Source organism: Anopheles marshallii, chromosome 2 (assembly GCF_943734725.1).
Source record: "Anopheles marshallii chromosome 2, idAnoMarsDA_429_01, whole genome shotgun sequence".
Lineage (NCBI taxonomy): Eukaryota > Metazoa > Arthropoda > Insecta > Diptera > Culicidae > Anopheles > Anopheles marshallii.
This window is the reverse complement of record NC_071326.1, coordinates 7,642,380-7,668,529: the sequence shown is the minus strand read 5'-3', so window position 1 is coordinate 7,668,529 and position 26,150 is coordinate 7,642,380. Positions and strand designations below refer to the sequence as shown.

Below are 26,150 nucleotides of genomic sequence, written 5' to 3'. Positions count from 1 at the left end.
GTGCAGACCGATTAGAATTTAATTATCCCCTCTTACATCCTCAAATAAATTTACTAAATGACCTTTTTTTTTAATGTATATTTAAGATCATAATAAAGAATTACAACAAAAAAAAACATAAAATTCGTTAATACTATGAATAAGGTACATTGGTAAAAGATTTGTAAAATTGTACGTGGTATTTAACATAGTAAATGCTGTTACAGCGCTAAACTATCGAAATTGTACTTGTGCTGAAGCTTCCGTCGCACCAACAATCCCTTAATCAATCGCTTCCAATTACCGTATACGCGTTTTTCCAGCTTTTCCTGCTCGCGGATTTCTTCCTTTTCCATGTCCTTGTACCATTCTTCGACTGCTTGCTCCGCGTACTCCTTGCACACGACAAACCCATCGTACACCGGTATCATGCGCATCTTGGCCATTTCGAACCCAGTCACCGCGGGGGCACAATCAATTCGAAGGCGTTTGCAAACTTTGTTCAATCCCGGCACTGTTAGCGGAAGAGACAAGGAATAATGAGAAGGAACAAAAACACAACACCACTAGACAGAACATGATACGTACGCTTCAGATGGACCGTTCCCTTCGGAAGCATCTTTTCGGTGAACAGTTCCACGTTGCCGTACTCGTTCCGGGGCACCAGTCCATTTTCGGCCGTTGGTGGATCGTATTCGTCCGTCTGCCAAAACCCGAAGATGTCACACGGTTGGTTCGGTAGCCAGGTATTGGTCGGGCGATCGTACCTCCAGCATTTGACCACCTTGTACGCTTTTTCAAATGCACGCACAACTCGACCCTGCTTGTGCCATTTCTCGCGTGTCTGCAGCGTATGAACGCACTCGCGTGGATATATTGCCTCGCCACGGACGAACCCAAGCGTCGGTGGTTCTGCTGGGTAGAGTGCTTGGAATTTGAGCAGATGGCGCCGCAACGCGTACAGTGGATGATTTTTCAGCTCGTTGATCGTCGTCGGCAGTGGTTTGTCGCCGTCCAGCTTGTTTAGTTCCTTTTCTTCCAGCAGATCCGATTCGGACTTTTCGTACGCGAACGGACGCAGCGCGTTATCAAGCCAGGCCTGTTCGACCCGCAGCATCCGACAAGCCGTATTCCAATTTTTGACGTAGCGAGCACTTACGTCCTTCAGGTGGCCTTCATTGTCCCAGGCAAACACGTAAGATATTGGGCTTGTTGCGTTTCGCTGAAGAGTACCAAGACAAAAGGATTGGATCACTGTAACACCCACATATTGCAACGTTCTTTAATGCCTTACCTTAATCAAATCCAAACAATCGATCTGTTCGGTGGCGAGATCGAATGTGATCCATCGTTTCAACTTATTGTTGTAGAATTCAATCCAAAGATCCGTATTTCGCAGATTGTCCTGCTGACCGGTGGACTTTTGGCGACTGGCGCATGGAGATTTCTTCGTCGTTTTGGCCGTTGCAGAAATGGACCTTTTCTTGGCTTCCTTGGAAGATGCTCTGCTCGCCTCGAAGTCACTATCGTCGGATGGATCCGACGTTACGTTGTAGCTTTTCTTCTGTGCTGCTGCACGTCGCTTCGTTACGGCCGTTTTTGGCTTTTTACCCGAACCGATTACTTCCGCTTTAGGAGACAGGCTTGCAAGAAGTTCTTTGCCTTCGGGAGATTTTTCAATGTCGCTCAACACAATCCTTGGAACTTTCTTGATTTTGCCTTCCTGTTCAACTGGAATGCTATTACCGGGGGCTTTCTTAACGGTTTTGTTGCCCTTTGGTTTGTTCTTCAGCTCAAACGCATCATCATCGTTATCGGACGGTGGATCGCGACGCATCGTTCTTCGCTTAACAGTTGGTTCTTTTTCCTCCTTCTGAATCGGTGCTTGCTTTCCGGCTTTTCTCGCTGATGTGCGTGTTGTTACCACCGCCGGTTCCGATACTACTTCTGGCTGAGCAGTAAACAGTTTCCTCTTGCGTGTTGGATTAGTTTGCGATTTTGGTCCACCAGCAGTTCCCACCGTGGTTTTTGTGTTTGATTTTCGCTTTGCGAATGGTGACGATCCGGGTGATGGTGTTAGAGTTTTTGCTACAGATCTGGAACGTAAGGAACGAGCCACGGGAAGGTTGTTTTCGCTAGCCACAATTCGATCGTCACCACCATCCAACTGTGGAATGTTTAGTGTGGACAGTGCCTTCCTTCTTGTTGTGGGCATCTTTGCCAGTTCTTTGCCGGGTTGTTGTGCGGTACTGTCGTGTCGTAAGGAGCGTCTCGCTGGTGCAGGATTTTCTTTGGCCGCTATCGATACAGCAGACTTTTCTTTTTTTCCTTCACTTTCAGCTGAAATCGGAGTTATGTCTGGTTTCGGTACGTAAGCTTCGTCCAATACCTTGCTTTGATTTTGTACTGTGCCGGCAGGTGCTTCATCGCGAACACCTTTTTGCGGTGCATCTGCGTTCCCGCTCGAAAGGCGCTTCTCAAACTTTTCCTTTATCTGACGCTCGGACATAGGACAAAGGTCACTCATCGCCGGTCTTTTCGGTGGTACGTTGGCGCATAGAACGAGGCGTGCCGGTACGCCAGCTATGCGGAGACACGCCAAAAAGAGCAGTATGTAATCATGGCGACAGGATACTTGACGCGTGTATACAGCCAACGAAAGCACAAAGCTTAAGTGGCACCCATTCCGGGGCGCTATAAAATCATTCGAAACGAGCACAAACTGCTCCTTGAACCACTTGGCTAAACTCTTCATCTGCTTGTCGTCCCATTTTACTTTCGACTCGGCACATTTGGTCTGCATTAACGACATCAGTAGGCAGCGCAATTGACTCCCGCCAAGGATGCTATTTAAACGTTGCCCAATGCAGATAGCACCCAACACACTGCTTTTGTGATAGTTTAGCTGTTGTTTCCGCTTCACTCGATTAATTTCTCTCTTTATGTACAGTTCCATTTCCATCTCTTCTCGACGCTTTCTTTTGCTTTGTGCTGTTTCCATCTCGATCGTCACTTGCCACCCACCGGTAGAATCCTTGGGAGGATTCATATCGTCCTTCTTTTCCGCCGCTTTATCATCGCAGGTTTGTACTTCTTCCCATTCCGAGTCCGTGCTATCGCCAGCACACTCCGGACCGGATACTTGCTGGTTTACTTCTGCTAATCTCTCCGCATCCTTCTCACCCATTGCCAACAAACTGGACACGTTCTCCTGCGGTACGCTGGTTGGCTGGATGTCCCCGGACGACTCTTTACCGACGTTTTCCCGTTGCTGGTAGCTTTTCAGCAACTTCTTTGCCTCCTCCACCTTTGCCGTGAACTGGTCGAGATTAGTAAAATTCATGAATTCACTCGATTGATGATTGAGATGGCTGATCAATTTGTCAGCAGCCCGCTTCTGGATTGAGGCTGGCAATGATTCTTCGCCAACATTTTCCTCACCTTCCGAGCTATCCGACAGTCGCATTCCGGCGTTCACGTCGAACTGTGGCGGTCCGGCTGTGCTACCCGATGGTTTGCTTGATTCATCCTTTTTAAAGAACGTTGCACCTAGATCCAACTTTTCCGGATCAACCAAATGGTCGTCGCCGCTACTGTCTGAATCGTCACCCACAGATTGCGAACCGCCCGAGGATTTCCGTTGGTACTGGCACTTCTGCAAAATATCGCTAACGCTACTGTTAAGGGGAGGCTTTGTGGGAGCTATTTCTTTAAGCAAATCCTTTTTATACTGCTGATAGAGTCGATCCCGCAATCCTGGAGCCAAACGTTTTCTTTTGTTGCCCGACAACAATTGCCCCTTTTGGGTTGGAGTAGCCTTGCCGGTCGCGGGTCTGTATGTGTGCAATAAAATGATTCAAAACAAAACATGTGCATTACGCGGACAAATCATGGACCGAGGCATACAAACCTTTTCCTGGATGATGAATGTTTTCCTTTGTTCTTTGGCCGATTGCTATCAAAATCTTCCAGGTCGCTGTCCTCCAGGGACGAGGAACCGTCATCCTCATCCTCATCGGAGCTACTTTCGGCCTTGGACTTTTTGCCGGCCTTACTCTTCTTGGTATCTTTTGTTGGTAGCCATTCGTCTTCACTTGCAGAAAAGTCGGCATCTTCCTCACTGGCGGTAGAAACATCCTCTTCATCACTCATGGTTTTAATTGGCGTGAAAATGTAGCCAAACAATTAACACTAAACAAGAACACTACACAAGAACGAAAGCACAACTGCGAAGGAACAAAATTTACGCAATGTGTGCTAAACTACCAAAGCCCGCCAAATAATGACAACCGCGTGCATGTCAATTGGCGAGCTTAGGCGGTGTTCTAGCAAATATCGAAATCCTGGGCAAAACTAAGGTATTTATAGGAAGGTAGAACAGTCTAGTTTTGATTTCTTGCAGCAATTTAAAAATAACTTAATAATTTTTCGTGGGTTTTTTCACATTATTACTACGGAATTTTTATCATGCTTGTTTAGTGGCTTACTATGCATAAATGTGTGTAATTTTATCAATTTATTCGTTAAAATGCCGTTTGCATTCGACTGTATTTACCTTTGTCCCAACGAATGACAACAGTCTACGAAGCAACCGTGATGTGCGAATATCCGGGGAAGCTGAAATGAAAGAGCACGGATGAACGAGGTTGAGTTGTGTGTTGTAAACTTTTTCGTACGTCGGACGCGTATTGTTGTGTTGCTGTTTGTACAAATTTTGCAGTGTTTGTGCTGTGAAAGTGGAGTGGAACTAGTGAAAAAGAAGTGTTTGGTAAGTGAGTGTTGTGATTGAATGATAATTTCTCACCTCAGATGAAAGGGAGCGTTTGAAAAAGTTCTTTTAATAATACGCAAAGTTGTTCTACGAAAGTGTTTCACCCCAAAACAAACGCGGGAGAAAAAGGCATTCTGCGTGTCGTGTAGATAAGAAACAAAGCATGTTAGCTGGTGTATCCCGTGTGTGTTTTTCGTGCATTTGATCTTTGACTATCTTTGACGTCTTGCCGCATACGTGTTTTAGGCTCGCCAAAATTCGATAACGCCTACACGTCGGAAACTGCGCGCCATGAAACACAAATGATCCACGGTCGGTCAGAAGCAGTGCGGAACGGATGCGGAACGCGGTGGACGGGAAAGAATTTCGCAAACCATCATCACCGTTGTGCTACCCTTATCGTAAAAGTTCGTTGCTAGTGGCAACGCCTGCCACACATACTACGCCAGCCAAGCGCCCTTTGGATGGTGATACCTGGTAGCAATAATTACCGGTCCACAGATGTCCATTATCTTGCCTGGAACGGCCGTGTGTACGTAGTGTACATATTGTTGGTGTATCGCAATCGCATTTCATAGAAATATCCAGTTCTGTTACCAAACCAACCCGCTATTGGGTTCGAATAGTGTTACCGATACCAGACTAATACTTTGCATAACCGGAATTTTGATGCTGTAAGCAATAGTTGTGAAAACGATGCCACGAGTACGTCATCGGCCAAGCACCCAGCAGCAAAATGCGGTGCTGCTTTAACCTTTCACGACTGTTTGTGCCCCGCCAGTTCCGCATTCTTTCCGCGTTCGTTCACTTGCTCGCGATTTTTGACGCTAATGTGATTGCGGCCAAGTGATAGATAAGATAAACAGCTGCTGTTTGTGAAAATATCACAAATAAGATGCTGGGTTGCAGTGCCAGACAAAGAAATGTAGCGTGTTTGTGGTATGCCAGCTAACCGTGTATGTGTGATTCCTGGTGTTTGTTTGCTTTCATACCACCCTACACCGGTCATCTCTCGCAGCCAACAACGCCCGGGTTGTGGATTTTGCACCTGCTGTTGAAGAAAAGGTGTAAAAAGCCAGACACCATAAGCGTACGCATTACTTCCCAGCAGGGAAGCCTTATGCCGTCGAAAACCTCCGTAATGGTCGTTAATAACTCCCCAGGAACAGCTGCTCCTGAGCAGTTCTGAGCCTTCTGCAGAAAAGGGTCTTTCGTTACTATATTTCGCTTTACACCGTACGCCGGACAAATGTGGGAGCCCAAACGGGCAACACAGCATAAACTATTCGCGGTAGCGTTATAAACGACAAAACCAATCAAGGATAAAGTGCAGCTGCGGTCACTTTTCGTTGACCGGCATTTATGGCCAGTAACCGATGCGTGCAACATCGTGGCTACACCGTGGTGAAGAAACTTTCACGTGCCATCTTACTACCTTGATAGTGTTGTGTTTTGCTGTTTGGCTCGATATTGCTCCATATGCCCTCGGTTTGGACAAGCAGATGACCCTTAAAAGATGATCGATGTGTATGCGTTGTTGATGAGCATGAGTGGTGTAATGGGTTGTTGCTCATTTTCAGAAGAGTGTCGCATCTCTGAGAAGCTTTTTTTGTCACTTTTTATCGATGATTTTCGTGTTTATTCCAATATTGATCTTTGTTTTAGCGCAACATTTGCAAAAGCCCATGCTTTGTTCCAATTCTCTCACAAGCAACACACATTACATGCTCTTTCATAAATAGCTTCGACCAAAGTAGGCATTGCATAATGGAATCTGGTCAACCGGCCCAGCGGTTCGGGTCTGGAAATTTATGTTTTCCCGCACCGTGGCGGCAGTCAAGGTTACTGCTGCATGATAATGCAACAGCTAACCAGCAATTCGCCACCATCGACCGCTGGCAGGCCGCGCGGAGTTTCGCACAATTCGTGCCTCATCCACGAACTAATACTAAAATATCACATCGTATCGCAAAACAAAGCAGCGTCGCCGGGCAGTCACGTCGGCCCATGGCAAAATCTCTCACGGTTCGCCGGCTTTTGAATTCGAGACAAATTAAAGCGCAAACGAAATGGAATAAACGTGCGAATTGTGCACAAGCGTTTGCCCGGGACACGTAACGCTTTGACGAGCGTCGTACCGCAGTCAGTTGGATTAAAGATACGGAAGCGAAAGTGTTACGGCCAGCAGCAACACAGACGACGCAGAGCATACATAATGTTGGCATGGTGCCATACTGCTTTAGAGCAATGCATCATGCGAGGGATATAGAGAAAAAAACCCAACGATGCAACTGGTCATAGGATGCCGTGGATTGTTTTCCATTCGCCGACACCCTAGCGACGAGATCGATGCGATCGATGAGCATTGAAAAGTTACTTATAATCGATATTGCATCCGGGTTAAGGGGAGATGTACAATCAGCTCAGTTCGAAAAGATCCAACACTACACTGAAAAAATCATTTTTATTGCAATGCAAATCACGAAGTTGCGGCCGAAAGAGTACCTTGCACTTTCTAAAAATATCTTTTGTTTCCGGACAAATTGTCTGTCAAAAATCCCTTTTAGAACTTTTCACTTTCGCGAATTCGTCAAAGATTGGAATTTTCGAAATAAGCTACGACTAGTACAAGATCTTCAGTATCTTTTCTCGAAATATTTTTAGATTTCAATTAGTTTTGACAAAACGCCAGACGAAACGAAATTCGGGTTTATTCAGAAGATGAAGAAGCGGAAATAAATGCTAAAATTTTATTGTTTTATCCTGTAATTTATTTTTTAAAGTACTCTTGATTGAATACAATTTCAAATGAGAATACTGCTCGGACACTAGCTTTTCTTTTAAATAAATTGGAATGACCTTTCTAAAAGCACGTGAGTGTCTACCTGATATTTTCACAATAAATGCAACGAGAGAAGGTCAGCCTCCGCTAACGTGTATGCTTGCTTTTCAAGCAGCTTGTTTAACTGTTCGTTAAACTGTAACGAAGAACGAAATCGATTGTGCACCCGGCTTGGCCAATGGGCAGCTCATTATTTACGCCCCTTTGCACGTGATAAGTGCAGCTTTAGCTTATGAATTATGAATGATTTTTCCCGCTACCAAAAACGGGATAATAATCATTTAACATTTTAAATGGCATAAGGAATAAAATATATGGGCTCATGGGTTTTTTTTATCATTTTTGGGTACACAACACAATTCACGACGAATGAATCATCAAATAAGATTCTACCAACAGCCAAATAGATCGATTAATGCTCGGTTAATTCATGAATTCCAGAGTAATAATGTCTGTTTTACTCTACCGTTTTAGCTCACTTCAGATAAGGCGGAGCTCGTACCATTTGGCTAGTGTCCCTCCCGGCAGGGCCTAAACTTCACCGTGTGTGTCGATAAAACGCGACACCCAGGGTGGTCCAGCTGCGTCCTGTAGCATCTGGACGGTGTATGGAAAAATGTGCCAGCGAGCAATGCTGATCTTGCCAGAACACATCGCGCCACAGATAATCCTTCCAGCCAGTATTACCGTACCTCAGCAACAGCAGCAATCGGTGGGACGGGATTGCATACGGCCATCCGTCCATGACCAGGTACGATCGGTACGGCTTGTCGTCAGACCAGCAACAGAAACAGCGGGAAGCGCCCACCGCAGCAACGACAGAACAGTGTCAGATCCGGGACGCAGTCGTCGTTGGATGCACGGCGATGACTGACGAGGAGTTGCTGCTGCTAGAGCGTGCTAACGCGGAACGGGATGAGATATTCCTGCGCTATGACCAGGGACGTAAGTGTGACAATATCGATGCGTGGGAGGATCCGTTGTTTGAGGTGTACACACAGGCCGATCGGTACGGCTTTCTGCATCCGGTCGCACCGAAACAGTCAAAGGAGACGGAGCAGCTACAGCACAAGATCGAGATGGAGCGTGTAAAGAAGTGGGTAAAGATGAACAAAAACTGGACCAGCGCTGCCACGAAGGAAAATCTTCGCCGCCGCGTCATGAAAGGCATCCCGGATCGGATGCGTTCCCCAATCTGGCGCAAACTGCTCGAACTTGATCGTCAGATAAAAGAGAACATGGGCATGTACGAGCAGATGCTGGAATGTGCCCGTCGGCATAGCCCGGACATACGGCAAATCGATTTCGACGTGAACCGGCAGTTCCGGAACCACCTGTTCTATCGCGAACGGTACAGTGTGAAGCAACAAAGTTTATTTCGCGTACTGGCCGCGTACAGTATGTACAATACCGAAATCGGCTACTGTCAGGGTATGTCGACAGTAGCAGCGGTACTGCTGATGTACTTCGACGAGGAAGATACGTTCTGGGCGTTGGATGTGCTGATGACCCATCCACGGTACGCTATGCATGGCCTGTACATTGTGGGCTTCCCGAAGTTGATGCGATTTTTGGCGCATCACGATAAAATCCTCACCAAGTGTTTGCCTAAGCTGAAGAAACACCTGGACAAGCACGAGGTACATTCCGTACTGTATTCACTGAAATGGTTTTTTGTTATCTTTATCGAACGGGTATGTATTACCAGTCCGGGGGAGTAGTCTACTGTATACTGTACTATAATGGCTGTATTTTACATTTTCAGATACCTTTCAGTCTCTGTTTGCGTGTGTGGGATATTTATATGATGTTTGGTGAACGTGTACTTACCGCAATGGCTTACACTATACTGAAAATTCACAAAAACAAGATTATTCGAATGAAAGACATGGATCAGGTGACGGATTTCCTGCAGGTTGGTATAAATACACAATTTTATCGTATGTTTAATTACCAGAAGGATTCTCCATTATATTTATCTCCTGTATTTATCTCGTAGACATCGTTACACAAACAGTTCGGCTATGACGATGACTCTGTGATAAAGGTTCTTCAGAATTCGATGGATGAGCTGAAGAAGCTAAAGCTGCTTAACATGCCCCCAGCTTCCGCTAACGAGCTTCCCACCTTGCCACGGGGACAGACGGTTGAACCATCGGCAAAGGCGAGGGTAAACAGAGATTGAGCTCATTTTTTCAAACGTAACTATTTACTAACAGTACAAACAAACGCTCATTCACAGATTGGTCACCGTAATGAGCAGTTTTCGGAGCGAGAAATAACACTGAAAGAAACGGTGCTGTATCGCACGGAATCGAAAAACGAAGAGGACGAACAGTACAATAATGGGGAGGTTGTAAGGGATCGGACCGCAACGGCACCGGAGGAGGAGGATGACGAACGCACGGAGAAAGATTACGATGATATTACGGAAGACACCGTGAGCCAACTGCAAACAGGTTAGTGTGCAGCGTTCTGCTATCGGTGGCATGTGCGAATTGCTTATTTGCTTTGGCTTTTTTGTTTGTTCATGGTTTAGATTAGCGCATGCAAAAGGTATTTTGAACGCGTTTCAAATAGTTAATTCGTTTCTGTTAACGCTTTCATTTAAAGCTTCGTAGTTTTCATGTTAGAATCTTTTATTTGCATATCGATAACTAGTATTGCTGCATGTTGTCATTTTTGCATAGTAACGAAATTGTTCAATCCGGTTATTGAAAAATTGTTTAACATTTGAAAATAATACATCCAAAGTAAAAGTGCTTCTGCGCGGTGTGATCCGTATAAAACGTGGTTTTGGAAGTAAAAAGCTAGAAAGCAACCGCAATGCCCAACACACAGTGGAAAAGCTTCGACTAACGTAATTGTATTTTTCTTCTAACATCACACCTGTATTGCTCTGCCGCTAACCATGCAGGGTTGCAAAGGTTGCCAAAGAACTCGCGAATAGTCAAAGGTAATGGTGTATATGTGTACTCGCAGTCTAACCATCGAATGATGCTAGAGAACCTACATGCGGCGGTCTATGTTGGACTACATTATCATCCAATTGTAACCTTTTTTTTCATTTATTTTTATGTTTCACCCATTTCCCTACCTCAAACTGTTCTGTGGCCCTTCGTGATGTGCTCAGGCGTTAGTACCAGCTCCCTGCGTACAATTCAGAGTTTCACCACGTTCGACACAGGTACCTCGTTGGCGACCAGCTTAAATTCCCTCGTCATCATTGATTCGTTTGATGACTATTGTGATAACGATAGAATTATCGAAGAAAGTACACGCTTGTAAGGCACTAACGTTTAGCAGTTGTGTTCGATGCTCCTGGTAGCTTTGCTAATATAGGAGAATATAGGGAGGCAACAGATGCGATACAAACTCGCTACAAATACTCAAAATAAACCCTTGCGTTGTGCACATACTTGGCACACCTTCAAATCTAACCAAACTCATTTTTACGTTTCCATCTTAGCAGCCATCGACAATTACAGCTTCTGCAGCCTAATTCGCTAGTGTGTTCATTCGATTTCAGTTCGTTGCAAGTGGCGAGAGCAAAATTTAAAGTCTACATTAACCAAATTCTTAGTGAACCCATCTATATTCACGGCCACGGAAATTGCAGAAAATTCCTCTAGTTTTGTTTTGTTCAGTCGGATTTGAATTGTGAAAAATGTACCGCTTCGTAAAGGAAATCATCGGCCACCTGGGTATGTTGCCTAAAGCACGACCAATGTCGTCGAGAGTTCCATCAAAAGCTGCTGCCACAAGCGAAAAGTGCAAGCAGAAAATATGCGAAGATCGTGCGCGTGATTTGGGGATATTCGAAGAAACGACCCCGAAACGGTTGCAGGTGTTGAGTCCGCAGATGTGGCGCCCGTGTCCAGATCCGCCGAAACCGCGCCAATTCAGCTGCGACGATGTCGCGCTGTTGAACATCCCACGCCGTAAGCGAGAACCGGTTCTGAAGAAAACAAGTTGTACGACACCGGCACCCAGCATCGAGGCACCGGAGTGCATCAAAATCAAGGAAGATCTGTGCATGCGTGTCCAGGTGCCCGGCTGTGGCAAGGTAAAGTTTCCACCGAAATGTGAGGCCGCATTGCCGGTGCGCGATTGTGTGAAACCGGAACCACCGGTACCGTCGTTTTCTGAGGCGTATAAAAATCCGTTTCCGCCGCTACCGATCTCCGAATGCTTGTGTTACGACGCGAGGAAAGTGTGCTAAAACGCTACGTAACGATGCTAGGAAATAAAGCATAATTCTATTCGACAGAGTCGTTCGAACCGGTTTAGTTGAAGTATTTTTATTTGTTTTTTTTTTGTTTTATTGCTAGTAAGCAGGCATTAGAAGTTGTAGTTAAAAGTATTGCATGAATTATCCTTTTTTTTTTGTTGGGACTCAACCCATTTTATCATGTGAGCTGCTTTTGTTCCATGAATATTCTGATTATATTAGCGTTTTCAAGTGTTTTGCAGCAGAGGCAAGTAGAATCGGAATAAACCCTGCATATGTACCACAGACTAATCAACCATAATCCATTTCCTTGCAGTATCAGACATGGATGGTGGAAGCATAACAAAGCATTCGCTGACCGGAACATCCGTAACCTCAACAAACGACATCAGCCTAACGTCGTACGACCGTACCTGTGATATATTCCGGTTGCAAACATCGGGACAGCAGCAAAGTGGTCGCGATCTGCCACCCGCCGGGACAGCATCGGCCGTCCTGATGCTTGACCAGTTAGCCGCCCAGCTGTCGGACGAGGAACTTTCCTCTTATGGAGCAGCCGTCGAGCTGATGTTGGACGATGATGATGATAATGAAGTTGACCCCAATCTATCAGTGAAGATGATGGTCGATAAAGATGCGGGAGATAATACGTCCAACGGTCACGTCGAAGAGTTAGCGGAGGAGTTGGAACCAATGTTACTCCAATCTTTAGCTGATCCGGCACAAAATGGTCAAACAGACCCGCTGATATTGCAATCGTCCGACCAGCAAACCATTGACGAGGAAGATGAAGACGAACTAACCGAAAAGCAGCTGTCTTTCTAAAACAATCTGCTGCTGGTAATAGTAATGCTCACACTGCCAGAAAACTGCTGCAGGGAGGAAACATACTCTTCTTAACTTCTTTATTCCGGTTTAAGGAGCAAACTGTGTAAGATAACTATACCCAGTAGTAGCGTTTGCGTAGTGGTGAATTGCGGAATGTTTCCAACTTTACACGGTGTGAATAAAACGTACATTTGTGAATGAAGATTTAGCAAGTGAAGTATGTATTTTTCAGTTACAAAAATCAAAAATGCACACACACACACAAACACGTACGCACACAAATAATTTAGTGAAGAGGTTAAGATATGGTTTAGGATGTTTGGTTCGTCAGTGTCCGTTCCAGGTCGATGTGTGCCAAGAGTTCATCCCAGTTGACCAGCTTCCCAGTTACACGATACGGGGTGAAGTGGCACACATCGTGCTTTATATTAAGTGGTTGTATCGGTTTGCTGGAAATGGCGGACGGATCCAGCATCGTGAGAAAATCTGCCGTCGAAATGTGGCCTTCATCATTTTTGTTTAATCTGCAAATGGAAACAAAAAGAAAAAAGTCTATAATTTACGAAGGGAATTCTCTTTAAAGCCTCTTACACTAGCAGCATCTTATCGACTAGCACACTATCCAGCGGTATCTTGCAGGCCTTCACGATGGTACGCATGCGCTGCGGTGTCAACCATTCGGCATTGATTGGTTCCAGATGGTAGATGTGTTCCTTCGTGCGGTCCAGATCACTCCACAGGGCACGGTTCAGCTCGGCATGTACCGCCGACCGGACCAGTTCCCGGTCGCACGGGTCAGGTTGTTCCGACTCGGCGGAAAACAACCGACACAGCGTCACGATCTCCTGATCGACGATACGATCACCGAGCAGCTCGATCAGTATTTCCCGCAGTCCCTCGTACGGGATCGTGCTAACCGTACGGCCGTCAATTTTCATCTGCGTTACCTTCGCCATATGCTTGGCCACGTACTGTTTGTACTGCGGTTGCATCGCATCGCGCAGCTTACGCACAATCTTGCCCAAGTTCGACAGCGGGAACTCTTCGCAGTGGAGCTCCATGAAGCGCAGCGCATAAATATCAGCATTCGTAATGTGGAACTGATGATCCTGGAGACGTACGTTCGCGCCCAGATAGAAATGTTCTGGCCCGTAACAGGCGGGCCGTTCAGCGCAGTAGGGATCCTGTGCGGGAAGGAACAGCCTGCGCCGTTTGATGAATTCCCCGCCCAGAAAGCCAGAGTTGCGAATAGGAATTTCGTACACCGAAATCGTATCATCGCTGAGATAGTAATTGATCACGAAGAACCGATCATTATTCTCCCGTATGTTCGATATCATGCGGGCACCAAACCGCAAACTGCACCGATCGTACACGACAAACTTACGGAAGTTAATTTTGGGTGGTTTTGGTTCGAGCGTTAGACAGTTGCCCTCGGAATCTTCGTGTGTACCCCAACCATTAAACGGTGGCAGTTCGCGTTCCATGCGCCGGCTATGCACAAACTGTTCCCGGGGTGCACTGTACCCGTACAGGGGTGTGAAATCTTCCAACCCGTACATCTCGCGGTAGTAACTCTCGGTGAATCGATCGCACCCGGTTAGGAGCACCATCCGGCCGTACACATTAATTCGCGCCCCAATGCGCAGATCGGTATCACGGTAGTAATTCCCATCCGATTTGCCAATGCCAACACAATCGGTTAAGTAACGACCCCCTTTTAAGCCCCCACCGACAACATTGAGCACCATTACCGGCGTACTTTCGCCCATCGATGGTAGATGGTCGAAGGTTTTCGGCAATCGGCCCCGTCGCAGAAACATTCCGTTCGAATCACGGCCCGAGTTGACAGGCAGCTTCTCCTTAATTTCGCACGTATCGTCACTGAGATGATACAGCACGTCCAGCTCGTGTACGTCCCCGAACACGCTGCCACGATCGTCCCAAACACCCTTGAACCGGAGGACCTTCCGGTCGTACTGGAGAAATTTGCCCAACGTATCAATTTTGTATGCGGGCCGTCTGGCCATCTTCGCCGAATCTTGCTGCTTTCGAAGGTCGGTGGCGGGATCGCTAGGATTCGATGGGAGAATTTGTTAGTAACAGAAGAATTTCGGCAATTCACTCTTCCAACACCTACTTACCACGGCTGTTCAATTGCTCCCGGTACGGCGACACCCAACCGGTTGAGGAACCGGCGCGTAAACTCATCACACCCAGTGATGGTGTAGACCCGATCGAACAGCTGCACCGTATGGTTGATGTTTAGGTCAAGCAGCGAGGTGAACTCACTGTCATACGGCGGAGGTCTTGGTATGCGTTGGCGTGTTACCAGGCAACCTTGCGGTATGCCGGAGTTAAGAGTTCGCGGTTCGCTTACCTGCATCGTTTCGTCCTCGAGATAGTACAGGATGCGCACCTTCCGGATCTGGTACGGTATGCGGTCCACGTTACCGAGCGTTTCCTGAAAGTATCCATAGAAACACAACACCTGCCGATCGTACTCTAACCAACCCGGACGGGCTGGGCCATATGATGGTGGGTAAAGCGAAGGCAGCGTGTATTCAGGCGTGTCGGTCGCAAGCAGCGGTGTTCCACCGATACCGGGCCGTTTGGCATCGACCAGAATGCACACCTGATTGCGCTGATCAAAGTGGTGTGATTTGTGAAACTTGGAGCGACCAATCTTTAGCGGCAATGCAGTGTGTTGCGTAAATCGAGATTAGATGAGCTAATTGTGACGTCAGTGGCCAATGTGCAGAATTGGTGAACTCACGTCCTGAAATGTGTTACCGGGCAGAAATGGCAATCCAGAGCACCGCAGCATCATTGTACCAAAGCGGCTTGGAAGATCTTTCGGGAATTCAAGAAAAGACGGACCTCTCTACCGACCGTGTGATAGCGAACTAGATGTGGTAGCATTTTGACGATAAATAATCGTTGCTAGTAGTAACTGTTGGTAACGTTCGGTTACTCAGCGTCGCGAGGGGCATGCGTAGCAACGCACAGGAATGTGTAGGAGCGAATCTAGTAGCAGTGATACAATGGCACACAAACAATGCAAGAAATATGGAAACAATTTCATCTCAGCAGCGAAGGGAATAACAACTCGAAATAGAGAATTGAATGTAACTGATTGAAAAATAGAAAACGTGTGCTTTTCGTTTCGTTTTCCCGTATATTTTCGATCGTAAATTAAAAAATAAAATCGTTTCACCAGGTGGACACTTACAGAAAACAATAAAATCGATCACTGTACATCACAATGCCTATCGTAGTAGAGAAGAGTGCTAAAATGGAGAGTGGCTTGAACCACCACCCGAACCCTCGAATGCACACGTTCTTTTGTCACTATTTCCCCAATTCCGTTTACCATGCTAGGGTCATTCTTTTTGTTGGTGTTGTATCCTATGTGGTTAGTAGCTATCCGCGCGTAAATCTAACGAAACGCCGTACACGCCTCTCGTAGTCGTTTTGTGCCATCCTTAAAACAAGCTAACTGTTTTGTAATGCATCTTCTTTTTAAAATGGACCCACTTTCGTAACACAAACACGTGTGTGTTGGCACTCACTCCACGCAGTCTGTCCGATAGCTTTCTAACAGGTCGCGATTTAGGTGGCCTTTTTTTTGGTCAATTTACCAATCAAATTCTCAATCATATTCGCATCTACGAGACCGATAAATTTGTCTACCACCACACCGTTTCGGAAGGCAAGAATTGCTGGAACCGCTTTCACCTCGAACGTATGTACCAGTTCCGCATTATCGTCCACATCCACGATTGCCAGATCGATCTCGTCTGATGGTTCCAGCAGTTCGGTCATTTTTGGCGTAAGTATTTTACACGGATCGCACCATTCAGCATGAAAGTTTACGATCACCGGGTTGTCACTGTTTATTACCTGTCGAGAGTAAAGAAACGGCAAGGGTTAAGCTAAAGGTAAATAAACCACTCAAGGTCGGACATTGGCTTGTAGACTATCAGCTGTTTGTTTGTGACCTTCGCAAGCAGAAATCTCCTCCCACCCCGTGGTGTGTTTACCTTCTGATCGAACTCGTAGTGATCTTTTATGACGTAGCGCTTGGCCGCAACAGCCGAGAAGGAGAACGTCTTGCGGGTGATGCGTTTGTCCAGTATGGCATTGCGAAAGATACGGAGCATTGTGTTTTGTTATCTCTCGCCGCTAGGAAGGAACCGAAAAAGGAAAGATAGTGAATGCCATGGCACATGCGTTATACAGCGCACGGTCTTCTGTTACACACATTTGTCGAACGATGTGTATGCTAATCACGCAGTATCTTTTTATAATAGCTGCATTACATAAAACAAGGCAATGGTTAGATTTTAGTATCCCATCCGCAAAACAGAACACCGTTTGCTCTGTTTCGTTGAAGCTAAAACGACTCAGTTCTTCCGGATCCGGCAATGTTAAGTACCTTTTATTTCACTGTAGTGCTGGCTTCGTTTTTCTGCTTACTGTAGACCGCCTTACTGTAGACTCATAGAACGGGAGTGTGCGTTGCAATACAAGAACAACAGGAAACAAAAACAAATGCTTAATCACTAGCTAACAACAGCGAAATAGAAATTAGAATGAACTCAGATAAAGATGAAACGTTTAGGACAGCTAAACAATCTACACACAGGCACCGAACGAAGAGTAGTTTTGGTAGCACTACGATATATTTTTTTGTTATTGCAGACTGGAACAGCGCGTTTGGCAGTTCGTTTCAGCGAGTTGCGTCAAAGCTGTCAATCGAATTTATTTGAAGAACTTTTATCGACTACAGTGAATTGTACATGAAACTCAATCTTTAATTAAAGTAATATAGTATCCTAAAATTGTAACTAGTACATTGGGCATTAATTTCAATGGTAATTCTCCCCAAAAACCGCCTCAAAATTGGATGACAAATTGAGGCACGCGATTGTTGAAGAATCGCACGAAACCAGCACGGAGATTCTGCTGGCTTGATGATGTCAGATCCGCCCGTTATTTGTAAATAGAAATGTATTTATCGTAATCAGCTGTTTCTGGGCGGAGGTGCGTTCCATTTTTTCTATGTTATCACCGTGCAGATAAATGCATTTGCCGGATTAGATCACCAGTTATAATGGTGGTCTAGTGCATCTAGGATTCAGTTACATAGCTGCAATTAATCTAGCGACTTCGTGTTTCGACCGTAAACAATCGAAAGGTTGACTTTAGCGCGATATTTTTTGGTGGGTTGGAAAGCTCCGGTACAAAGAACAAGCCAATTGAAACAATTGCCTTTAATTTCGAGGTTCCAATTACGGTTGCAGTTTCATTCGCTCGTGTTTCGCCAGGGTGAAGAGATAAACACACGTCTGCTTCTCTAATTCCCATGTTTCGCTTATCAACTTTCGATTGGGTTTGTCGCTGAGATGTGTTGTTTTGTGGATGAAATCAATATTTTTTCTTATCAGTGCCTAAAACACCTGATACGGCGTATCGCCTAAATAATGGTTTAATTTTCGGCTGCATGCAATGCGTACTGAAATGGACTGTTGTGCTCCTATTCCCTCCCGTTTTTCCGATCAGCGTTCGTGCTCGTCGTGTGCCGCATTTATTAAAAAAGGTAAACTATGAGACAGCTCATCATTGGATTCCGACGAGCAGCAGCAGCAACGGGCACGGCTGGGACGGCAAGTGTATTTGTGCTACCCTGTCAGCAGCATACAAGGCTTGTCTCGCGCACGATCGCCAACAGTGCAGCGGCATACATAAAGTCGTCGACAACCTGTTCCTTTGCTCAGACCGCAATATTGACGCAGGGTGTAAAAATGTTGGGCTCACGTAAAACCTTCACAGAAGATTTCTTCTTCAGACAGGTGAGTTAGCTTTTGTTCTTTAATATTTATCATCCTGATGCAAGAGTATCTTGTTGTAGTATTTAGTTGAATCGAAATAATTTCGGTGGACAGTAAGTTTTTAGTAGTTAAATTTCATCAGCCTAGTGGAAGGGGTATCATTGAGTAGAATCAAAATTAGCGTGTTGTTTTGCTGTGTCATGATTGGAATAGGCTCCAAACAGTATATGATGCTTCTCATCTGCATTTCTGAAGGATTGTGCTCTACGTACATACATATGGAAGTCTACTGTGTATGCTTTTGAAATAACCATGGCAACAGATCTTGAATGTTGCACATTGCATGGCTAATTGGTTCGATATAAACGCGACAAGTAAGTGAATTAATTGCTTTATGCTATTAATAGCACTTTCCGATAGGAGCGCATCACAAAACGACATTGCTCTTATCGTTTGCTGCGCTTTCATAAAGCTGATGCAATAGATAAAATCTCCTCATCCAAGCAAACGACAGCAGAATACGTGCTGAGACATGTTATTAATATAAAACCGCCCCTGAAGATGTTTTAATTTTGCTTATCATTTCCTTTACGACGATGATAGTTTGAGCATATCACTGGAAGATGCACGATAATAACTATTTAAACAACACTGTGCTTCGATTCGATTGTTTCAGTTGTTTGATGAACAATCACATACCTACTCTTACTTGTTGGCGGATATCACGACAAAGGAGGCCATTCTGATCGATCCCGTATTGGAGCAAGCAAAGCGAGACGCTCAGTTGATCAAGGAGCTTGGATTCACGCTAAAGTATGCGCGTAAGTAAACAAAGCTGTATAGAACGAAACATTCACTTTGATGGAAAATTAATAAAATTATGACCTTTTGCTTGCAGTGAATACTCATATGCACGCGGATCATATAACTGGCACCGGATACTTGAAGCAACTGCTACCAGGGACGGTAAGCGTAATATCGCAAAATAGTGGTGCCAAGGCGGACAAGCATCTGGTGGATGATGAAACGGTTCAATTCGGACGGCATGTGCTCAAGGCAATGTGTACACCCGGACACACGAACGGTTGCATGACGTTCGTGGTGCAGGAACAAGGCATCGCGTTTACCGGAGATACGTTGCTAATACGGGGTTGTGGTCGCACGGACTTCCAGGAAGGTGATTCTCGAAACCTGTACCGTTCCGTGCACGAGCGCATCTTTACATTGCCGGAAAATTTCCGCCTTTTCCCAGCACACGATTACAAGTAAAGTGGATGAACTATGTCCCTTGGGTCGTGTGCAGGATTAATTTCATTTTTATGTTGTCGTTTTTTACGTTTTAGAGGTAACATGGAAACTACTGTTGCGGAAGAAAAGCGTTACAATCCCCGGCTTACCAAGGATGTGGAAGCCTTTGTGGAGTTGATGAACAACCTAAACCTGCCTTATCCCAAAATGATTGGTAAGTTTTCTGTTTCTGTGTAACGCCCTGACTTTGACGGCTTTGGTTCGATTATCATCAAACACAGATAAAGCGGTCCCAGCCAATCGGGAATGTGGCCTGTACGATATACCGAAGGAGGCATGAGATAAAACCGATACAGGTGTTGGTGCCATCTAACACCCCAAACGCCTACAGTATCATCACTTTTGATTGTACATTGCTCAGGGAATTGCCCCAGTTTTTTCACGTATAGTGTCCTTTTTTGTCTCCCAAGGAAAATATGTTGATAAGAAGATAAGGAAGGACTGGTTAACAAACCACAACACACGACAAAGTACGATATTAATGAGTATTGAAAGGAATTTATGAAGAAGACAACAATAAATCAACGATGTTTTTCATTGCAGTTAGGATGTTCCTTTCTTCTTTGATGCTTTATATTTGCTTTATTTATATACCCTCATGAAATAAAGTTAATGAAAAATAGACTCACAGAAATGTGTCATAATTTTAACCTCCTTCTCACAACGAACAAGAGGATTATTTACAGCGTCACAAACAAGCGCCTTAAGCAACTTACACCATTTATCACCATCAAAACCGTATTCCACTGTGTGGCGCATTATTGTTTGGCGCCCTGGTTAAAGTTTATCGAGTACGAACCCGTTTGTGGATCTTGCTTCATTTCAAAGTTTTGCGTCGATAGACCGAATGGTCGCAGAATCATGTTGCCCAGGTCCTTTAGTTTGCCCATCATTTCTTCCTTTAGTCGTTCGTTCCGTTCCGATATTTTCGGAGGCAATCGCGTTTGGGCGGCCTGTGCCTCACTATTGCTCGGTTCCAGCTCCAGGACCTTTCGATAGTCCTCTAAACTTTCGTCCAACTTGTCAGTCTCTTCGTATAAATTCGCCCGTCTGGAAAAGGGAACGTGCAGAAAGGTTTAATATGGCCCTTGCCAGAAATCAATGGTTTTTGTCAATTTACCTAAGCAATGCTTTTACATAATTTGGATTGTATTCTAGCGCTTTGGTGCAGTCATCCAGAGCGGACTTTTTGCGATCAAGCTTCGTTTTGGCTGCGGCCCGATTCGCGTAAAGTATGGCCCGAGTTTCTGTACGATCCAGCGGACACAATCGAAGTGCCCGCGTGTACAGATCCAGCGACTGCAAATGTTCGCCCTGTTTAAACAGCTCGTTTCCCTGCTGCTTCAGCTCATCCGCTTTGGTTTTGTTTTCGTCCTTTTCCTCCTCGGATAAACCACACTCATAATCCCGCTGCGAGTCTTCATCTACTAGATCATCATCCTCGAACGGTTCCACCGCACTGTCACATTCACGCTGCGGGACTGATTCTTTCGTTTCTGTCGTACCTTTCGTTTCTTCCGTCCCGGGATGGGTAACACAGTCGACAAACTCGTCCGCATCTGTATCGGGTGGTTTCCGTGTGGACAATCCGGTCACCTTTTCGATAACTTCATCGACCGTTCGTTCGTTAAAATCTTCCTTGCCTTGTTGTGCATCTTCGAACTGTTCGTCATCGCTTCTCGATGTGTCTGGTGCTGGTACCTTATCGCCCATTTAACTTACTAAGGGACTGAATGTAGTGTGTTTGGGGGAAATTTTTGCTCTGAAACTGGAGGAGTTTTCTGGAACTTGCACGTACGTATGGTTACGATCTGGTATTTACTGTTTTCCCTTCGTGGAGTGCTACAAATGTTTATCTTTTTCTTTGGTCAGCACTGTGTATGTGTGTGTGTGGTGTTGTCGTTGGTTGTCAAACGGCTTAGAGGATAAGATTGATTACTTGAACGGTTTGTGTAGACTCAAGGTGAATTCAGGTTGCACAGTTAACCTATGAACCTTGGCAATAATTTCAAATTTTAGCTGTAATTTTTAACGAAAGAATACCGTTTCCATTTGACGACATTTTCCTTTTTATATAATATTTTGTCTTTTGAAAGGATGTATGGTAGATGAAAGCGAAAAAGCGCAAACGCTTATATTACGGAATGAATAAAAAACAACTGTTGCTTCATTTACTTACTTACTAACTTACCCACATCAGGAGAAATTTTGAACCACTTCAATGGAGGTCGAACGAATGCTTCAAAAGGCCATACAATTTATACTTCCCTGTTCCAACCGTCACATATAAACAAACACATTTACCGCACTTCGCAGCTGTTGTTTAAAGATTTTGAGATTTTTTTTCTCTTTTTATTGTTCACTTTTTGTATTACATTTATAAACATTTTCTCGGCAACTCGCCACTGTCGAACAATTCCAATCCACGGTTGCTCCAACTCCTTGCCAACCGTTTTCCAAACTTTCGCCACCTTCAACGCGATTCAAACCAACTTCTTAAATTTGTTTTCTCTGCGTGTGTGTGTTTATTTTTCTCGTTTAAAATCTACCCATCCGGCGCATCCCGGCGTGAAAAGCGATCCAACAGCCTGTTTTCTGTATTTTTCTAGTGTTCGTGTGGGTGTCCTTAGCGTGTCCTTCTCTGTGGCCATTAGTGGCCATTGGTCGCTACAAATGCGTTCTGAGTTTTCTTCTCTAGTTTTTCACACACGCCCACACACAAGTTTCTTGTGCATCATATGCTTAGTGTAGTTTTGTTTCTAGATGCAGTAGTCTTCCTTCAATATCCAGCTGAATACCACCGATCAAGTACTCGCCTGTAAAGCTTCTGTCACATCCCATTCCATGCCAGTTCCACGTGTACGGTTGGCACCGCTGTTTAGCTATCCCAGTTGTGCAGTTTTCTTTTTAATTATTATTATTTTATTATTATTGTACGAAGTACATTCTTTATGTTTGTTAAGCTGCAAAATGATACCTTGGTTAACCATTCCATGCGTGCGCCGGCCGTCACTTACCGGAAACGGTCCTGCGGAGAACGTCCTTGTGAACGTGCGGCTCGGTTCGGTTCATCTCCGAGACGGCGATCAGTCTAAAGTCTATATATGGACACACTATTTGCTTGATGATAGTGTTCGATTTCGTTGTTCCTTGTGCTTTCTAACCATCCTCTCTTTGCTCTTCCTTCCCAACAGCCACCTTCATTCGATATAATATGTATATATATATATATATATATATTTATGTATGCGTGTGTCTGTATGTATAGTATATATATCTAAGTATTCCTTTCCTTGTTTGTTTATTTGTTTGTTTTGTTGTTGGTTTACTTTAAATAACTGGCTCGAATATGATATCGATCGGGATTTGCTGCATCCGGTACGTAGGTATGCATTTGATGCGATTAAAATATGAACATGAACCTGTCATTTGTAACTGTACCATGCGCTGCATTAGCCCTTTATTTGTTTCTATCCTTTCAAACCTCCGTAGAAGCGTTACGGTTCTAGTATAGTAACGCTCTCTAGCATTGTACCGCATTGCCTGAAGGATGGTACTTTGTAGTCAATTCACCCGTGGAGCAGTTTAAAAACGTTCAATTCGTCGGCAAATCTCTAATCCCAGCCCTAGCCAGTACTCTTTCAGGTTGTAGGTGCTGCAGGCACTGAGCGCTGCTGCTTTGTTTTGTTGTACATTTGAGACTGTGGTTTTATGTTTGTACACCATATCGTCGCGGATAGCATACGTACAGTGGGTAACAGCGCCGAAATTCAATGACATATTGGGGCTATTGGACAGCCAGAGGAATAAGTTGCTAAGCGATTATGCTCCCTTGCACGTGTCGGAGACGAAGTCACATTTTCACCCCGTGAGGTATGCAATCCGTATGACAAAAGTATCTGGTTTGAATGTTTGTTTTGTCAGGCTTTTGCAACATCGTAACATTGTACTGTAGTGCAAAAAAGAAGTTAGAAAATAGGATAAACTAAAGACAATAGACACACAGATAGCAACACTAATGTAAAGTTTCCTGTTATTGTTGTGTTTCATTTAACACCGCTCAACACGTGTCTGTCAGCATCTACTAATACATAGAAGTACTAAGTAACAAAAGCAACAGAACCTGGTATTGAATGAATTGATAAGCTCCATTTGCACGATATAATCTCAACTCGTTTACACTACTTGATCGACGAGCTTAGCGTGAGTTTATAGCATGTGCTCAAAGAGTTAACCAATTCATTTAACGAGTAGACTAAACAACAATCTGTCATTTTATTTCTGCCTTTATAAACTAACGATTGAGTTGAGTACATGATGGTAACAGACGCACACAGACACACACACACATGCATGCTAAGAGTTACGTCCATCTTGATTATGTTTGCTTGTTTTATTGTTTGCAGATTACAAACAAGTGGTTTGTAGCTTTTATTCTCCTGCATCATGCACACACATACATACACAACACATTGAATGCACACATACAAACAGATCTCTCGCTTATCATTCTCTCACACTCTATCTCCCATTCATGCTAGACACTTACACACGCACACATACACACCGCGGGTGGGCGTGTTTGTTTAGTAAATCATCTTTGCCCTAATGCCGGTGGGATTACGCTAAGAAGGCATGTACAGAAGTTGGTTTTATTTAGGAACCGGGAATCGGGTTGCAAAATCGGGCCCACATACATACGCAGCTATTACCAATATACTACTACTACAAAGTCGTCACACACAACACTGAACGGGAAAGGGAAAGCGGAGGAAGGAAGAGGGAAACATGCACACATACAAACGTACATACATTAAATGGGGGTTGGGTTTGAGTTTCGGCTTTATGGATTAGTTTAGTATACAATACTTATCGTTTTGTTTTTGTTTGCATGGCTTTGTATGTTGGTGGCAGTCTGCCAACACTGTCTGTTCAATGTTACCGCCAGTATTACTACAGCTACTAAGCTACAACTACTATGTCTATTGCTACTACTAGCGTCGGTATTTTCGGCCTCAACTGCTAGAGAAAAGTGCAGCTCGTTAGTGCACTTTTCTCATCGGCAGATATATTTTTTTTTGTTTTAAACATATTTGTACAGTGGCGATCAATGTTTTGAATGTACGTTATTAGTTTTTGTCTTTCAGTTTTCCTTTTACCGCTCCATTTATTGTAATGTCACCGCAGCGAACTATTGCACTGGGGCGGTGTGGATGCTGATGATGATGATGATGATGATGGGTGGTAAATGCTAATTATTTTCACTTTTTATACATGTAACTGCTGTTTTTTTTCTCTCTAGCGTTATCATTAAATTAGTAATGTAAATAGAAATTATTTTCTTGTTTGCTTTGTAACATCCACACATACACACAAACACGAACACACAGATACATCGAACTATATGCAACGGAAATAGTTTTGTTTTGTTGAACTTAAATGCAACGGTTACTACATTTGACATTAATAGTTGTGTTGGGGTGTTGAATGAAGGTTTGAAGACAAAATGAATGAAACAAAGCAGCCTGCTACTTTGCGTTTTAGCAACGCGCCCGCCCGCATCTCGGTTCGCAGTTTGCTGAGGTTTGGATAGTTTTCTTCGTTTTCACAGACTACTGCGACTACTAACTGGTTGGCTTGCGATGGTTTTTTTTTGTACCATTCGTTGCCCTAGAATGAGAGGCGGTGCAGAACATTTGCAGCCCTCAACTATAGCGTGTAGTGTCTGCAATCGGATCGATTACGGTTTGACAGCATACCCCTTCTTCATGCCTTCTATTTACCCTCCTTCTCTTCGTCTTCTTCTTCTATCTCTTCCTTCATTACTCCTACAGAAGGGGTTGTGTCAGCCGGTCGCGATTGCAGTCCTACCTACCATTTCCCGTACTGTTCCTATTTGTGTTTCCATTTTGTTGTTTATGTTTGTTTGTTTTAGGTTGTTTGTAGCTACACTTTGTATAGTATGATTTTCCTCGGTATGTGCTGCCACACTGTACGTTTCAAAACTGTGCGTGGTGAATCAACAACGGGTGAGGGTGGTGATAGGTGTATGGTTGGTTTGTAATAGAGCAAACTTTATACTTCGTATATTTGCTCGTGTTTCTTAAGCCTGTGGCTAGGTGTTTATGTTTCATGTTTATTTACTACACCGTTACTGTAAGCGTATGGTACATTTAATGTTTAAACACAGATCGCCAGAAGGTTTGGTACAGCTTCTCTCCATTAGAGCGTTAGTTCAATTTGAACGTTATTTGTTGGTTTGGTTTGTCTATTTGCAAAATTCCATACAATACCTATCGCTTATGCACCAAAGATGTTACCAATTGTAAGGAAAACAAGAAAGCGTTCAGCAAACTG

General features: G+C 44.5%; 7 protein-coding genes across 7 annotated transcripts; 3 read left to right on the top strand and 4 right to left on the bottom strand.

The window, feature by feature from the left end:
• Nucleotides 1-200: 200 nt before the first annotated feature.
• On the bottom strand, nucleotides 201-4,131 carry LOC128707995 (DNA repair protein complementing XP-C cells homolog). The gene is made up of 4 exons (XM_053802951.1): nucleotides 3,890-4,131; nucleotides 1,274-3,812; nucleotides 568-1,201; nucleotides 201-493 (listed from the first exon to the last, which is right to left on the bottom strand). Exons 1-4 carry the CDS (start codon nucleotides 4,129-4,131, stop codon nucleotides 201-203), a joined length of 3,708 nt encoding a protein of 1,235 aa, XP_053658926.1.
• A 4,204-nt stretch (nucleotides 4,132-8,335) lies between these two features.
• LOC128708152 (USP6 N-terminal-like protein) lies at nucleotides 8,336-12,648 on the top strand. Its single transcript, XM_053803112.1, has 5 exons — nucleotides 8,336-9,286; nucleotides 9,358-9,507; nucleotides 9,592-9,762; nucleotides 9,835-10,051; nucleotides 12,140-12,648. The coding sequence occupies exons 1-5, from the start codon at nucleotides 8,336-8,338 to the stop codon at nucleotides 12,646-12,648; spliced, it is 1,998 nt and encodes a 665-aa protein (XP_053659087.1).
• Nucleotides 11,260-11,814, top strand: LOC128708153 (uncharacterized). The gene has a single exon (XM_053803114.1). The coding sequence runs from the start codon at nucleotides 11,260-11,262 to the stop codon at nucleotides 11,812-11,814; it is 555 nt and encodes a 184-aa protein (XP_053659089.1).
• A 313-nt stretch (nucleotides 12,649-12,961) lies between the features above and the next one.
• Nucleotides 12,962-15,481, bottom strand: LOC128707472 (EF-hand domain-containing family member C2-like). The gene is made up of 4 exons (XM_053802424.1): nucleotides 15,428-15,481; nucleotides 14,796-15,337; nucleotides 13,243-14,724; nucleotides 12,962-13,175 (listed from the first exon to the last, which is right to left on the bottom strand). The coding sequence occupies exons 1-4, from the start codon at nucleotides 15,479-15,481 to the stop codon at nucleotides 12,962-12,964; spliced, it is 2,292 nt and encodes a 763-aa protein (XP_053658399.1).
• A 782-nt stretch (nucleotides 15,482-16,263) lies between these two features.
• Nucleotides 16,264-16,814, bottom strand: LOC128719986 (thioredoxin, mitochondrial). Its single transcript, XM_053813631.1, has 2 exons — nucleotides 16,695-16,814; nucleotides 16,264-16,554 (listed from the first exon to the last, which is right to left on the bottom strand). The coding sequence occupies exons 1-2, from the start codon at nucleotides 16,812-16,814 to the stop codon at nucleotides 16,264-16,266; spliced, it is 411 nt and encodes a 136-aa protein (XP_053669606.1).
• Nucleotides 16,815-18,260: 1,446 nt separating this feature from the next.
• Nucleotides 18,261-20,073, top strand: LOC128719860 (persulfide dioxygenase ETHE1, mitochondrial). Its single transcript, XM_053813499.1, has 5 exons — nucleotides 18,261-18,506; nucleotides 19,162-19,306; nucleotides 19,384-19,750; nucleotides 19,829-19,947; nucleotides 20,015-20,073. The coding sequence occupies exons 1-5, from the start codon at nucleotides 18,261-18,263 to the stop codon at nucleotides 20,071-20,073; spliced, it is 936 nt and encodes a 311-aa protein (XP_053669474.1).
• A 478-nt stretch (nucleotides 20,074-20,551) lies between these two features.
• On the bottom strand, nucleotides 20,552-21,506 carry LOC128707093 (tetratricopeptide repeat protein 1). Its single transcript, XM_053802040.1, has 2 exons — nucleotides 20,914-21,506; nucleotides 20,552-20,843 (listed from the first exon to the last, which is right to left on the bottom strand). The coding sequence occupies exons 1-2, from the start codon at nucleotides 21,504-21,506 to the stop codon at nucleotides 20,552-20,554; spliced, it is 885 nt and encodes a 294-aa protein (XP_053658015.1).
• Nucleotides 21,507-26,150: the final 4,644 nt, after the last annotated feature.